Source organism: Neolamprologus multifasciatus, chromosome 14 (assembly GCF_963576455.1).
Source record: "Neolamprologus multifasciatus chromosome 14, fNeoMul1.2, whole genome shotgun sequence".
Taxonomy (NCBI): Eukaryota; Metazoa; Chordata; class Actinopteri; order Cichliformes; family Cichlidae; genus Neolamprologus; species Neolamprologus multifasciatus.
Genome location: NC_140452.1, coordinates 40403236 through 40419019, shown reverse-complemented (window position 1 = coordinate 40419019; position 15784 = coordinate 40403236). Strand labels below are relative to the sequence as shown.

At 38.4% G+C, this 15784-nt stretch overlaps 1 protein-coding gene across 1 annotated transcript; it reads left to right on the top strand.

Moving 5' to 3' along the window:
* The first annotated feature begins 1191 nt into the window (after positions 1-1191).
* Positions 1192-15391, top strand: LOC146504681 (phosphatidylinositol transfer protein alpha isoform-like). Its single transcript, XM_085184797.1, has 12 exons — positions 1192-1375; positions 3835-3865; positions 6959-7104; positions 7686-7777; positions 7958-7965; positions 8073-8147; positions 8968-9051; positions 13343-13420; positions 13534-13644; positions 13755-13877; positions 14453-14504; positions 14595-15391. The coding sequence occupies exons 1-11, from the start codon at positions 1359-1361 to the stop codon at positions 14498-14500; spliced, it is 813 nt and encodes a 270-aa protein (XP_085040923.1). The 5' UTR covers positions 1192-1358; the 3' UTR covers positions 14501-14504; positions 14595-15391.
* The last annotated feature ends 393 nt before the right edge of the window (positions 15392-15784 follow it).

Here is a 15784-nt window from a genome sequence, read left to right as displayed (position 1 = left end):
TGGCAGAGATGTTCAGATAGAGCTAGTAGACGTACTACAATATGGAAGCTTGTGGTATCTGCAGTTAAATAGCATAGCAGGACAGAAACCACCCGATTCGAAGTAAAGCAACAGAGAGTCAAGTCTGAAAGCAAACCTGTTGAGCAGCATCAGTGAAAACAGTTCATTCACAACAGGTTCAACCTGAGTTAACTGTTCCTCTCTGTACTGGTTAGACCACACTGGGCGTTGACACACACTCCACCCACTAAGAAGACAAGGAAATGTACATTATTATCGGATACTTGGTGAGCTAGGATCACAGATTTAAATAAAATAAACATACAGGCAATCATGAGACTCACTAGAAAATGTCTCAATTATGCACCATCTATTTGCTATTAACACATGCGGACACATCTGTTAAGTTCACAGAAATCAGTGTGCCATGCATAGACAGTAAAAGATGAGCTTTAAAGTGTGTGAAAACGTCCGTTTTGTAGTTTCTGCTTCCCACCAGAGCTATTAAACTGATACCTACCCCATTATTTTCAAAATTATTATTTGACTGGTTTTGATACTGGAACAGAAGCATTGACAGTAGCAGAATAGTTACAACAACAGACATTCAACCTATAAGTGTGCACCGCTGCAAAGTGCGTAAGAAAGTAAACGTGTTAGATGTTGACAGTTTTGTCACATTCACTAATCTAATCTCTGTTTATATAATGCTCAGTGACCTTGTGGTTCCTTGGAGAGCTCTGTGTTCAGTATAGTGTGGAGCATCCACTGGAAATTGAAAGGTGCCTCAATGGAAATTTTCATTTCTGTTCTTTGCCTTCAGGAGTTGAGCATTTTAACATTAAACTGAAACACTTATTAAAACTGAACCAGTCATACAGACATGAATAAGCTGCTGTTTTGCTATGATGTTATATTATACTGCAGTCTCTGTTTTTGTTGTGTTTGAGTTTTGTGTTTTAATGTGTGTTAATGTTGTTTAAAGGGCCAACTAGGGCATTGCAGATTAGCTCAGGCTATAAACGATGCGGTGTGTTGGCTGTGAGAATAAACTAAATTAATGACACTGTGAGAAGATATTTAAAGGAAAGTGATAACAAGAAAAGGCAACTTAAACGTTCACTTAAAAACTGGTCGAAGGTTTCACGACTGCACGTGAACGTCACACGGAGGCACCTGCGCTAAAGGTGTGTGCCGCCTCCTTCCTTCCCGCCGCGCCCCTTCGCTCACACACGGGAAGGAAAGCCGGAGTTTCCCGGAGTGAACACCAGCGGCAGGCAGTGAATGAAGTGCTCCTGTCACAGTTAGAGAAGAAGTTTTCTATCTCGTATGCAGCATTTTGTACGGACACGACCGACATGCTGATTAAAGAGTTGTGAGTATCTGAACTTTGTCGCCTTCCACCCGACAAACTAGCGAGCCGGGACGCGTTTGTGTCGAAATATGGACCATTACAGCAGGATGAATGTATTTGTTTGCTCTTTGAAGTCAGCTGAGCTTTTAGCAGTTTAAAGTGTTATTGAGTCGTTAGCAGGATTACAGAAATAACGGACCACTCAGGAAATAATTTAGTCACAGGGTGTAACGTTTCAAACGGCAGAACTCCGGACACCGTCAAACTTTAGGTTAGGCTAGGCGCTACCAGCAGAGGTAAATCCACTGCTGACATCACACTTCAGATTAGTAGGAAGGAGTGCCGCGAGAAAACTCGAAAAGTTTAACTTTCTTTGACTTAGAGTTTATTACAGTATGTAATATAAGCCGAAGTGTAACATTTCATCGAGATGTTGTAAATGTAAAATATAGTAATTCATACTTGCTTAGCCTCGAACTTGTCAGGAAAACCATAAGAATTGGGGAGGAGTTTGAGAACGTTTAACACGATCTGGAGCTCATAATGCCAGTTTATCACATGTGCTTCAAATGGGAAGAATCAGCTGCCGGGTGCTTTTACCACTACAGTGTCATGTGCCAATCATGGCTCGCTGACACCTCTGACTTGGTTGTCATTTGACCACAGTGCAAAGTACAATAAGAGGCTCAGGCGTTAAAGAGGACTGCCCAGTGCTGCTTTTTCTTTCAGTTTATAGTCACAGAAACGTAACCTCATGTGCTGTCACCTTCATGCCTGCAAATACTCAGAATAAAGCAGGTGGGGATTGTGTTATGACATAGGAGAGGAGGCTACGCACACAGAGCACATGCGCACACACGTAGTTTCCTCTAAAAGCGTCTGTATTGTTTGTTTTGGGTTCTGCAGCGGTCTTGATTACAGCTTCATATTTTCCGCTTCCCTCATTTCTAGGTTCCTGTAGTTGCAGAGAACTGACTGCCGTGTTACTTCCTAGTGATAATGATTCATTCCTATAAATCATGATGTTGTTGTGCAGGGTCTGAACAAGCTGGAGCTTCTGGAAGAGGGAGCATTGTATGTGATATTTGCTATCTTTATGGCTGCGCCTCCAGGTTCTGGGTACTCAGACTCTGCTTTCTTTAGTTCTCTGTTAAACTGCCACATCTAAACTGCCTGTCACTGTCACCCTTACACATCAGCTGTTGGACATTGAAATAGTGTGTCTGCCCTTTCAAATTTTTTATTGTCATTTATTCATTTTTTAAATGTGGAAATGATATCAGTTCCGTAGCTCTCAGTTAAAGGAACGTGCCACAAGTATTCCAGTAAGTCACTCCTGAAGGTGTAGAAATAGCCAACACCACCCAAAAAAAATAAATCAAATTGGTGGACAAAGACTGTATAGAAAAGATGGGTGTAGCCAACATGATGACACCAGAGGTGTGGCACTTGAAGAATCTAACACTCATTCTATAGGAGAGTTCACCAACAGCAAACATTGTGGTAGAAGGTAACTTCTATGAATTTACTTATTAAAACCTCTATTTTAGGGCAAACTCAGCAAATGTAAATTAAAAAAATAATTACAATAATTAAATATTGTCCTGGTTGCCATTGAATTAAAGTAATTTAGATAATAATACAACAAAAACTAAAATACATCCAACAAGATAAATGCATATAATTTGTATTGATTATTAAAATGTTTAACTGACAGCCTGTTTGTGGATGCAACTTGGTAACCAAGTTTGCTATCGTTAACAAGTAGCTCATCACTAAAGCCTCTAATGCTGGCCACTTACTGACAGTGGCTGCAGGCAAAGCAAGAACAATTGGTATAGAAACCAAAGGGGACGTCCCAATGGTAATTTCCATCTTTTATATCCAGTCTCTGGAAGCTGTGCAAAATGCAGACACCAATATTCACTAATTAGTGCCATCCAGACTATTAAAAATACTGAAGCAAACCAGAGTAATAGTATTTATCAGGTCATTATATGACAATGCTCCAAAAAGCACCAAAAACACGGTCAAGAGGTCCAGTCTGTTCTCAGAAGATATCCTGACCACAAACGCACTAAGGCGAGGCCTGGGTGCAGTGACCTGCCAGAGCTGCTGCTGTTGGCGGATCTGCCAAAGTGACACTAATTCCCATCTTAACCAAATTCAAATGGTAAAGTGTTATGAAGAGCAGTTGAGCATTGAGACTAAAGCTGCTTCTTCTAGCAGTTGGTAAATGCGCTGATTTCATCTCTGCAACTTTACATAGAAGTTTGTGGAATCAGCATTTATTAGAGGAACTTTTGGTCCTCTTCCTGACTCAATATTCAGCTGTGGATGTTGCCACCTAGTCTGGAAGCAGTTTTTGATCAGTTCATCAATAAGCTGGCATCATGTGAATGGGCAGCTGGTGTTAGATGTAAAATGATTTGCAGATTTGGGCAGAGGTTTCTGACTGCGATGTGTTCTTTCTCTTACAGCCGAGTTGTTCTGCCTGTTTCAGTGGAGGAGGTAAGGACTTACTCATTTACTTTAATACCATCAGTGATGGACACTGTAACCATCGGCATCTTCCACTTGCTGGCTCCTGTATACCCTTGTCATTGATTCACACAGTTACTGCATTATTTCTTTCTTTTTGAAATGGCTATTTTAAGCAACATTTGACAGCTCTGTGAAACTGTTTTATGCCCTTCACCGATTCACTACTGTCTCTTTTCTCTAGTGACAGTTGTCATTGCTGTGACAGTACCTAGTCTTCATTTTTCCCAGATAAAGTACTTTTACAAATTTTCAGCCTGTTGATCAGCAAATTTTATTTATCAATGCATGGACTTTATTAAATCTAAGTGGTTTCACTAGCATATTGTGCTCTCGTGGTTCAAGATCGTGGCGATTGTGGCTCAAGAGTTGGGAGTTTCATCTTGTAATTGGAAGGTTGCTGGTTCGAGCCCCGGCTCGGACAGTCTCGGTCGTTGTGTCCTTGGGCAAGACACTTCACCCGTTGCCTACTGGTGTTGGCCAGAGGGGCCGATGGCGCAATATGGCAGCCTCGCTTCTGTCAGTCTGCCCCAGGACAGCTGTGGCTACAACTGTAGCTGCCTCCACCAATGTGTGAATGCGAGAGTGAATGAATAGTGGAATTGTAAAGCGCTTTGAGGGGTCCCGAAAAGCGCTATATAAATGCAATCCATTATTATTATTATTATTTCTTGTATTTGGTCTGTACTACATGCCAGGTCCAGGATTCATTAAGCTGTGTTTAATTTGCCTTAGCAGCGGATGGCCCCAAACCTTCAAGAGAGCAGCTTCTGTAACTTTAGACGTCTACCTTACAGATTTTCACGTTATGAAACCTTTATTTCCCTGGCTCATTCTACCTCTTAATCCTCATGTTCCATACAACAGTTTGCTTTGTTTTGATTTTGCTTTACAGAGAGCAGAAGCCAGTATTTCACTAAGCAGCATAATCACAGCTATGCAACCGGCTTGCTCTGTGATCCGATTCAGAGTGAAAGTTTGCAGGCTTAATCCTCAATTGCCTTGGTTGAGGTGTGACTGTGTGTGACTGTATGGGGAGGGGGCTGCTCTATTTTGTGTAGTTCATTTATTTGTGCAGTCAATGTGAGACAGCTGTAGTGTTTAGAAGCAATGTTGGGTGGGTTACAGGTTAGAAACTACAGTTGTGCAGTGGGAATACTGATTAATATTTCCTCTTTTGTTGTCTCTATGTTTAATATAAACATAAACTGTAATTGATTATATTGAGTTGAAATGCTGGCAGGTATAGTTTGACAATTTGTGATTGGTAATCTCTATTTCCCTTTTTTTTTTTTTTTTTTTTTTATATATTTTTTTTAAAGCTGAAAGACCAGTGGCGTGGCGTTTCACTCCACAGTGCAAGGTGTGATTGTAACATTCAGGGACATAAAAAAACAAAAAAAAAAAACAATCTCCTCCACTGTGTCTACTCTGAGTCTCAGGGAAGCAGATTTGCACGTTGTGAGGGGTGTGAGTGAAGACTGTTGGTGTGGCAACACAACACAACAGCTCTGCACTGATGTGCTGAACCTGGAGTAGGACTTGTGTTTGGTCTCATAGCCACAGTTCAGTTTGCTGATATTTTTTGATGCAATCCTGAATCGCTTTGAGCAATAGCGACATACTTGTGATGAGGATGCTTAATGTGGTCCTAAAAAGAAAATGGAATATACTTTCAGAAAGGCTGAAAAATACGTTTACAATCAGATTCTTATAAAACATGAAATTGCTTATTCTATTTTTTTTCATTTGAATTTCTAATCCTATTACAAAACTTAAATGTCAAAGCACAGCATAGCAAATTCTGAAGGTGTGGTATGTTAAGGAGTTTCAACGAGCAACCATTTGAGTCATTCTAACAGTTGTCCTCTTAAATGAATGCCGAGTAAGACTTAAATCCAGTGATTCCTGCTCTCATTAAACCAGTAAACCGTTCACATTCTACACCTTGTTTTTGTTTGGAGATCGTATGATGCAAGCTGGCTAACAGTTGGAGCTTTTTGCCCAAACATGTTTTCCAGTAGTGATTGTTGTCTGCACCTACACATGGTTCCTGCCCCCTGACTGCTTCTGAAAGACTGTAAGACATCAGCGGCAATGACGAGGCACACTGGTTACACATGGCAAACCACATTCCTGAGTTTCTATTCACGGCATCAAAACTGAGCATCCACAGCAAGAAAAATGGGTCATCAACTTCTTTGGTTTAAGGAGTGGGGGGCAGGGCTAGATTGTACTAGATGTGGCAACACCTCTGCAACTTTAACCGAAATCCACAAAGAGTAAGAAGAGCCAATCATAAAAAAAATAGCAGTCATTTGTTTGTCTGGTTCCTCTGGAACCAGGTTTTACAGCTCTGGGTGACGTGTGTGTGTACGCTGTGTGGCTGACACCACCAGTGAAGTGAGTCACACACTTTTGCCTGACTCAGGAAACGTTAGGGAGAGGGAAGATGCGGAAGAACAAGTCATGGAAATGCTTACTCTGCTCTACACTGCTGAAGTCTGTGTGTAGGGACATATTGGAAAATGGTTAACTCAGGTCATGACAGGCTTTTAAAGAGAGGTTTTTGAACCTGCCTTTTAAATGCTCTCCTGTCTATTTTTCTTTTGACGCATTGAACTAAAAATCATACCCTTGCCTGAATTTACGTTTGGCTGATCTTCCATATAACATCGTTTCATTCACCACTGGAATGTTTGGATACCTTACACTGTATCCGGATCTCCTACAGTGTCTCAGCTTGATTTTCATCTTTGGAAAGTGAGTTACAGGGAGGCAGACAGTGTAGGTGGTGAGTGAAGATGTGTTTACATAGCCAAAAGCTCCCGAATGTGCCAGCGCTGGCACACTAGCACAAACCACAGTTTATCCTGTCTGATGGATGTTCTCCCTCAGAACCTCAGGCAATGTTGGTGACGAGCATGCTCTCAGTATCACTCTTGACATGACGTGCTGTCTGCACACTTGGAAACTCTTGGTCAATAGCGACAGATCACAAATGATGATCTTTCACATAGTTCATTGTAGTTTCAATCCTCCTTTCTACTTTTGTCCTTCCAGTACCAAGTGGGTCAGCTCTACACAGTAGCAGAGGCCAGTAAGAATGAGACGGGTGGAGGGGACGGTGTGGAGGTGCTGAAGAACGAGCCCTATGAAAAAGATGGCGAGAAGGGACAGTACACCCACAAGATCTACCACCTGCAGACGTAAGCAGCTCAGCTTCAAACACGCTGTACTATATTGAAAGCGGTTGAAATACTACACAAAAAGTTGTAAAAACACTGATTATTCTTACTATTTCCCCTAATTGCAAATGAAATCATTTTGCAGAGAGCACTGGAAAAACTTTGCCCTGTGGCGACCCCAACTTTGACCTCACCTGCTTTTTGCTCAGCTTAACAGAGATGAGAATGATTCCCATCTCTTTTGCTCCGTAATAGAAATGTTTTCCCAGAAAGCAGAGTGGGATGTAAAGAAACTGCTTGATGATTGATTGATTGATTGGTAATTTATTTCAACATGTGAACAATATACAAGTACATTTAGAAAGAAAAAAGAAAGAGAAAAAAAAAAAAACTATACAAATTACATACAAAAAAACGTTCTGATTAATTTACATGTTGAAAGGGAGTGGGAAGAAGTAAATACTTATTTAATCCCACCCCTTTGCCATAAATTATCAGTTAATATTTAGTCAGCTTCCTTACTGATATAATTTGATAATCTGTGTCTTATTATATTACAGTTTTATGTAGCTACATTAATATTTGCCTGTTTCTCTCTGCAGTAAAGTGTCAGGTTTCATCGCTAAAATTGCTCCAAAAGGTTCTCTGACTGTTCACGAGAAGGCCTGGAATGCATATCCATACTGTCGAACCAGTGAGTCCTAATACACACACACACACACACACACTCTCACATTCACTGATGGTCATGCTTACAATGAAAATGTGTTTGTGTGAAATTACACAAAAAACTGAAGTTTAAAATCTGACTTATCTAAAATCTTTCCCTCTCTGCATTATCTTCCCAACTTGGTCCACTTTTCTTCTGCTGCAGTCCTCACAGTATGTATTTCTTTTGATGGTTTGGATAAAAGTTCAATTTAAACTTCACAGGAACTGCATTGCCCTTAGTGTTAGTTAACCTGATCGTGTCTCACTCATTCTTACAGAATGAATACATGAAAGACAATTTCATGATCAAGATCGAGACGTGGCACAAGCCTGATATGGGGGATCAGGAGAATGTAAGTGCACACAGCACTTGACCACTTAGTTTGACTTTATCTACCATATGTTTTCAAAATGGCATTGGATCTTGATAAATGAGGTATTCAAGTTCAAAATATTGCGATGCACATTGTGAAATTCCTGGATTTAAAATCGCACCAGAAGTCAAAGTTAATAATTGAAATCGACCCAATCTGTGTGACTGTAAGGACTTCTGAGCATGCTCCCGATGAGTCAGCAGATGGTGTCCAAGGACATCTGCACACAGATGTGGAGCAGGGCAGCGTATCTTAAATTGAAAGTATACACTGCTCAAAGACTTGATCATCTCATTATAACACAAAGCTGGACTTTAGGGATATCGTCAGAAAGTTTAAACCGTTGTGAGTTTATTTCACCTGCTGTGGTGCAACAGAACGTGACAAGAAGGCACAACCTTTGGCGTGTTATGCATCTGTCCAACACCTCAAAATATAGCCACACACCACCAGGAGCTCACTGATGCCCTGATCCAGCTATTATGTTGCAGCAGCAACATCTACCTTTTACTAGTATGCAAGGGTCAAAGTAAACGCAAGGTTTTGTGCATATGTATGTGTAACTTTATCTTGATTGTGTCATACCTGCATATTGATTACTCATCAATCTTCATATTTATGGAAAAGACAGCTAAAGCACTGCTGCAGTTTTATATCTCTGAATTAAGGGGCAGCAGTTATGTTTGTCATTAACCAATAGGTCATTATTATGTAGCTTTTCATTTTAAGTCTGACCTGTTCCCTGTATTTATCAGGCAACCAACCAAATACGAAGATTTTTTTTTTTCCTTGTCTGCAGGTGCATGGACTAGATCCAGACACATGGAAGAATGTTGAAGTTGTTTACATTGACATTGCTGACAAAAAACAAATAGATTCAAAGGTATGTGGGTTGATCTTTTTTTTTAAAACCTGTGATGGTTGAGTTAGCACACCTGTTTTCTTAAACATTGAGTGCATCAGTTTACTGTTTGTTACGCTTTATATGAGAGATGCTGAACTTGATTTGTGCTGAAGGTCACTTGTAAGTGTAGGTGGACTTCTTATAACTGATATAAGCGATCATCTTCCTGTTTTTGCAATTTTTCAAAATTATTTTGGGATTAAAACTAAACAAAAGAATCAAATATTTGATATGATACGACTTAGAACAATAGGAGCCATTGCTGCCCTCCAGGTGGACTTAAAGGAACACAATTGGAATGAGGTTTTTGCAAATGAAGATTCAAATAGTGCATATGATGCATTCTTATCAACTGTAATTTCACTATATGAAAAACATCGTCCTTTAATGAAAATCACTAGAAAGCATCACAGATCAAATAAGCCATGGATCACAAAGGGGATAGAAGATGCATGTAAAAAGAAAAATAATCTATATAAGAGATTCATAAAACAGAGGACAAAAGATGCTGAAATAAAGTACAAGTTATATAAAAATAGATTAGTAAATATTATAAGAACAAGTAAGAAAGAATATTACCACAAATTATTGGAGCAAAGTAGAAGTAACACACAAGAAACATGGAGGATATTAAATAGTATAATCAAAAAGGGCTCAAAAAATAAGAATTATCCAGATTATTTTAAAAAAGATAAAGATATTGTGCTTGATAAAACTAAAGACATTGCAAATGAATTTAATGATTTCTTTGTAAATGTTGGCTTTAATTTAGCAAAAGAAATTCCAGAGTCAAGAAATAATAACGACCTAAATAAACATATTACTCAGAATGTGTCCTCCATGTTTATTGGAGCTGTAACTCATAGAGAAATAATTAACATTGTGAAGACATTTAAAAATAAAAAGTCCACTGACTGTTTTGGTATTGACATGATATTAGTTAAAAGTATTATAGAATATATAGTGCAACCTTTCGCATACATTTGTAATCTGTCCTTTCAAACTGGTGTATTTCCCTCACAAATGAAAATAGCAAAAGTTATTCCAATCCATAAAAACGGAGAGAGAAGTCAGTTTACCAATTATAGGCCAATATCACTGCTCCCACAGTTCTCAACTTTAGAGTGAAAAGGTCCACTTCGATGGCAGTGATGGAACTTGTAGAAGGGATATCTAATGCTATAGATAATAAGGAATATACTGTTGGTGTTTTTATAGACTTAAAAAAGGCGTTTGATACGATTGATCATTCTATATTAATGAATAAACTAGAGAGATATGGCATAAGAGGGTTAGCATACAAGTGGATGAAAAGTTACCTGGATGACAGATATCAATATGTCGAATTCAATAATGTAAAATCTAAGCAGTTGAAGGTAACTTGTGGTGTTCCTCAGGGCTCTGTGCTGGGCCCTAAATTATTTATATTATACATAAATGACATATGTAGCATTTCCAAACTGTTAAAATGTATATTGTTTGCTGATGATACCACTCTGTATTGCTCAGGTAAAAACCTGGAACAGCTTCTGACTACAGCGGAAAAGGAGTTAAATATATTAAAAAACTGGTTTGATGTAAATAAGTTATCATTAAATATAAAGAAAACAAAATTGATTATTTTTGGCACTAGACAAATGAAAAATGTATCTAAAATCAGGGTTAATGGAATTGAAATTGAAAGAGTGTACGAAAATAAATTTCTTGGAGTGATAATTGATGATAAGCTGAGTTGGAAGTCTCATATAAACCATGTGAAAACAAAATGTCAAAAACCATTGCTATTCTCTATAAAACAAAGCATGTCCTGAACAAAAAATCATTATACACACTCTATTGTACTCTGTTGCTTCCATATATGACTTACTGTCTGGAGATATGGGGTAATGCATATAAAACGAACACTCTTCCTATTTTCAAGTTGCAAAAAAGAGCTATAAGAATTATAAACCAATCAAACTATATAGAACCAACTAACATTTTGTTTATTAATCTGAATACCCTGAAATTTTATGATTTAGTTGAATATAAAATGGCACAGATAATGTATAAAGCACAAAATAGCTTGCTTTGCCCCAGTACTCAGAAGCTGTTCAAAGTCAGAGAGAGTCAATATGACTTAAGGGGAACAGATTTCTTTAAAAAAAACAAGATAAGGACAAATATAAAGCAGAGATGTGTTTCTGTTAGAGGAGTTAACCTGTGGAATAGTTATGACGGTGATTTAAAAAGGTGTAGTTCATTTTCCTTGTTTAAAAATATGTTTAAAAATAGAGTATTAGAAAAATATATATATCAAGAATGAAAAGAGCAAAAAAAAACAAACAAAAAAACCAAAAACCAAAAACAGAAAACCTCTTGATTCTTTTGCTTTGATGTAGTTACTTACTAAGGTGGTGGTGTTTTTTCTTGTTTGTTTGTTTGTTTGTTTGTTTTGTTTTTGCTTTGTTTGCCTTCTCTCACCCCCAACCGGTCGCAGCAGATGGCCGCCCCTCCCTGAGCCGGGTTCTGCCAGAGGTTTCTTCCTGTTAAAAGGGAGTTTTTCCTTCCCACTGTCGCCAAAGTGCTTGCTCATAGGGGGTCATATGATTGTTGGGCTTTTCTCTCTGTATCTATGAAGCGCCTTGAGGCGACATTTGTTGTGATTTGGCGCTATATAAATGAAATTGAATTGAATTGAATTTTATTATTTGCTTCGAGCCCTGTGTACAGGAGCTGCATGCTAAAAGATCTTTTGTTAAAAGGGTTGGCGTAATAAGCAAATGCTTCAGCCAATACCTTTTGATTAGCCTTGTCTCATGCTTTCTTGCTTTGTGGTAAATCTTTGTTCTGTCTTCACTGAGATATTTGAATGCTAATCAATAAACATATCAATCCTAAATCCTAAAAAATGGGCCAGCCATTTGTCTTACTCCTGCACTTGCAAGTACATTTTAATGTCTTCATTGAAGGAAAAAAAAGTCAGTAAATAAATCAAAATAATATATCCTAGGAGTCATATTTTAGTCACTGAGTCTTGAACACACTCTCTTAGGTTTGTATATTGTTTATATGTCTTAAAGGTAAAGAATAAACATTTGTGCTGTTGTGCCATACACATAAAACTAGAACTCCCAGCATGGGACATTTGATGTTAGTTAATTTGTTAGTTTTTCATTGAAATTTTAAGTAAGATTTGACAAAACTGGTATTTAAGATGATTTTTGGGGTGTTTTATCAATTATCTAGATTATTTCATTAAAAAATACATTTTTAGTAATGTGGTATTATTTGCGCTAAAAGAAAGACTGTTTAAGAAAACCAAACAAACAAAAAAAAAAAACAGCTCGCTGTGAAACATGAACAGGTGATTGTCTACATTTTAAAACTCTCCTAATAGTGGTCTCCAAAATGTAAGAAACACATAAAGGAAAAAAAATGTACAAATAAAACGGTCTAAATTACTCATCTTATCCACATCTGCCCCCGATCACCAAACGTGCTGCATCCACACTGCTCCGCGTCATCTGCAACTTCACTTACTCAGCTCTGCGGTCAGGGCTGAAACCTGTGTGGCTGCTGTGCTCTTTTCTCTTCATTCTTTTGGATGAATTCTCTACACTCTGGACTGTCGGCTTAGTTTAGCTACAGGTCCCCCGCTACTAAGAACAGCCAACAACCAGCACGGTTGTCCACATGTTCAGTTACACTCACCGCCCCGCCAGTCATTACTATTCTTTTTTCTAGCTACAGTCCTCTATATATTTATTTATCAATCAGCTCTAGCTAGCTCTGGCTCATGCGATATTAGCCTTCATGTCAGAATGTGTGTAAACAATAGTGTTGTTAAAAAAAACCCTGGTGTTTTGCAGTAACACATTCAATTCAAAATGATGTCGGTGGTTCTAGAATAGAATAGAATAATCCTTTAATTGTCCCACAAGGGGACATTTGGTTGTAACAGCAGCAAGAAACACAATAACAACAAAGAAAAAGATAAAAGGACTCGGTCAGGTTGGAGCTGCTGATACTGGCCGGAAGCTACAAGTGTTGTGGTTTTGTTTTTTTCTTGTCCTTTTGATCCCACATACTCCAAAATGCAGTATTTAACAAATGAGCTAATGTTTAAGGAAAGTCAGGAAATATGAGATGATGGGCGGTTTAATTTAAGAGTTACTGGATTTTATAATGGCAAGGGGTTGAAATGACCCCCTTGGTTCTAGTGTTAATATTATAAATGATGAATGTGGCCTGTTACAAGCTACATTGTATTGCTTGTATTCATTTTTAGGATTACAAAGAAGATGAGGATCCAGCCAAGGTTAAGTCGGAGAAGACGGGCAGAGGGCCTCTCGGACCTGACTGGAAGGTACGTTCCCTCCTCTTCACTGTGGCTCACTTCATTAAAGCTCTGAATTGACTGTGTTTACAGGTCTGGAGACTTTGTGTATTTATGTTGTGTATACCTCTGTGTGTTTTCAGAAGGAGCTGCCAAACAAAAGTGACTGTCCACACATGTGTGCCTACAAGCTAGTCACTGTTAACTTTAAGTGGTTTGGACTGCAGAACAAAGTAGAAAACTTCATTCAGAAGGTATGAAATAAAAAGTGCAGAATAAATATAACCTAAAGCACATATTTCTGCACAAAAAACAATAAATTCTAGTGTGTCCTGACTGTCTTTCACACGTCCCCTCTGTTCAGCAAGAGAAGCGTTTGTTCACCAAATTCCACAGACAGGTGTTCTGCTGGTTAGACAAATGGATTGATCTGACGATGGATGACATACGACGTATGGAGGAGGAAACGCAGAAGGAGCTTGATGAGGTGACTGAGGACTGTATATTAGACCTGCTGGAGGGTGGAGCAGTATTTCTTTGTTGCCCTTCACACTTATTGAGATCTCTTATGTAGAAAAAAAGGCAGTTTTAATATCTGAATTTTAGTTCATGAAAACGGAGCTCATCGGCTCACTGTGGTGTGTTACAGCAGCATGTTTGTGTTGTCTTTGTCAGTAAAATCAATGATCTGATGAAATTAACAGTTCAACTGCTCATGTTATCAATTCTTGGTGACTGGTAACAGTGAGTTGCAATATGCAGTGAAGTATCTAAAAGTTTGATATCACTGCTCCAATGTGCTGCAATGGTGTATGTCACTGGAGGATCTGTTCAGGTGTTGAGCTGCTCCCTTTGTTTCTGCTTGAAAACAGTTATAAAAGCAGAAACGGCCCTAAACACTGTTTATGTGTTTGCCTGTAATAAGATCAAAGTATTTTGGGTCAATGTGAAGAAGGATCTTTCTAAAACAAGAACTGGGAGCTGAGCAGTATTTCACATCACTTTCTTTAGTGCACTAATCCGGTTTTCTATCCTTCTAAATAACGTGTCTCCATGTCACAGATGAGGGTCAAAGATCCAGTTAAAGGCAGTACGGCTGCTGAAGACTAGCTCAGTGAGTATTTAACTGGTGCTCTGAAGAATTTTCAATCTGAACATAAATGTTCAATCGCTCTTCAATTGTTTGTTCTCTTATCCTCTTCAGCTCATTTTGATACTGGAAGACTTGACTCCACTCCCTGACTGGCGCCGCTGAAACTGGACTGCTATAAACAAGAAAAGCATTTACGTCCCAATAAAAATCTTGTCTTAATAAGATCTCATTGTTGTGAAGCTGTTGTGTATATTTATGTACTATGCTGAAATACAAGTACAGCAGCTTTTAGTGCTTTTAAAGAAGTGGGTTGCAGGTTGAGGGAGAATTCTTATTTATGCTTTTGGTCATTAGATCTTAAACCACTGGGGGGGACAGTGCAGGTTATCTCTGAAACAACATTCCACATTACTGTAATCTTTTTTTTTTTTTTCTTCTCCCCCCCCCCCCCCCCCCCCCCCCCCCTCGTCTCAGTGACTTATTGTTTACGTACCTGCAACTGCAAAATCTCCAGTGTTAATAAGATTTTATATTTTTCTTATCTATAAATTGTCTTGTTGTGTCTTAACTATAAGTGGACATAAATGCTTTCAAAATCTCCAGATTTCTTGATTTCATAAAGGGCTCAGACTGGATAATCCTCCACCTTCCTCTGCCTCAAATGATTTCTTGTAATCAGATAGATATTGGTGGGGTGGGGTGTTTTGTATTTCATTGGGTTGATGATTTGTTATGTGTTGAAGATGTGTTGCTGATAATGTGCAAGAAGACCCTGAACTCTAAGCAGATTTTAAAATAATTGACACTACAGGCACTTCTGTCTTGATGATTGTTCAGATGTCTGTAAGTCTTCCATGTACTGAATGAAATGAAGTAACCTGGATATAAATATGAGTTATAACATTGTTCATTGCATTTTGTGCATTTGTACATATGTATTTGTATATCTGCTGTAAGTGTCTCAGTGATCTTTTAAACCTTCAGCAACCCCCCCCACCCCACCAAAGACCCTTTCTGTGATATAGTTGAATGTCTTTAGACCACGCAGATCATACAATATCCAGATTAATTCATAACATTTGTTGTGATTTTGACCTTTATTTTCTGTGACACATTTGGGTGCCACAAAAAAGGAAATGGGCTGTCAGTGCCCTTGAAAAAAATATTCACATGTGCGTTTTGAAATTATTATTATTATTATTATTTTTAAAGTTTTAAAATACTTGGCAGAAGTCAAAAGTATTGATTACTGGCATTTAATATTGTTGAAGTCAGGAGTCTGATTCCTCATGCTTTAACAG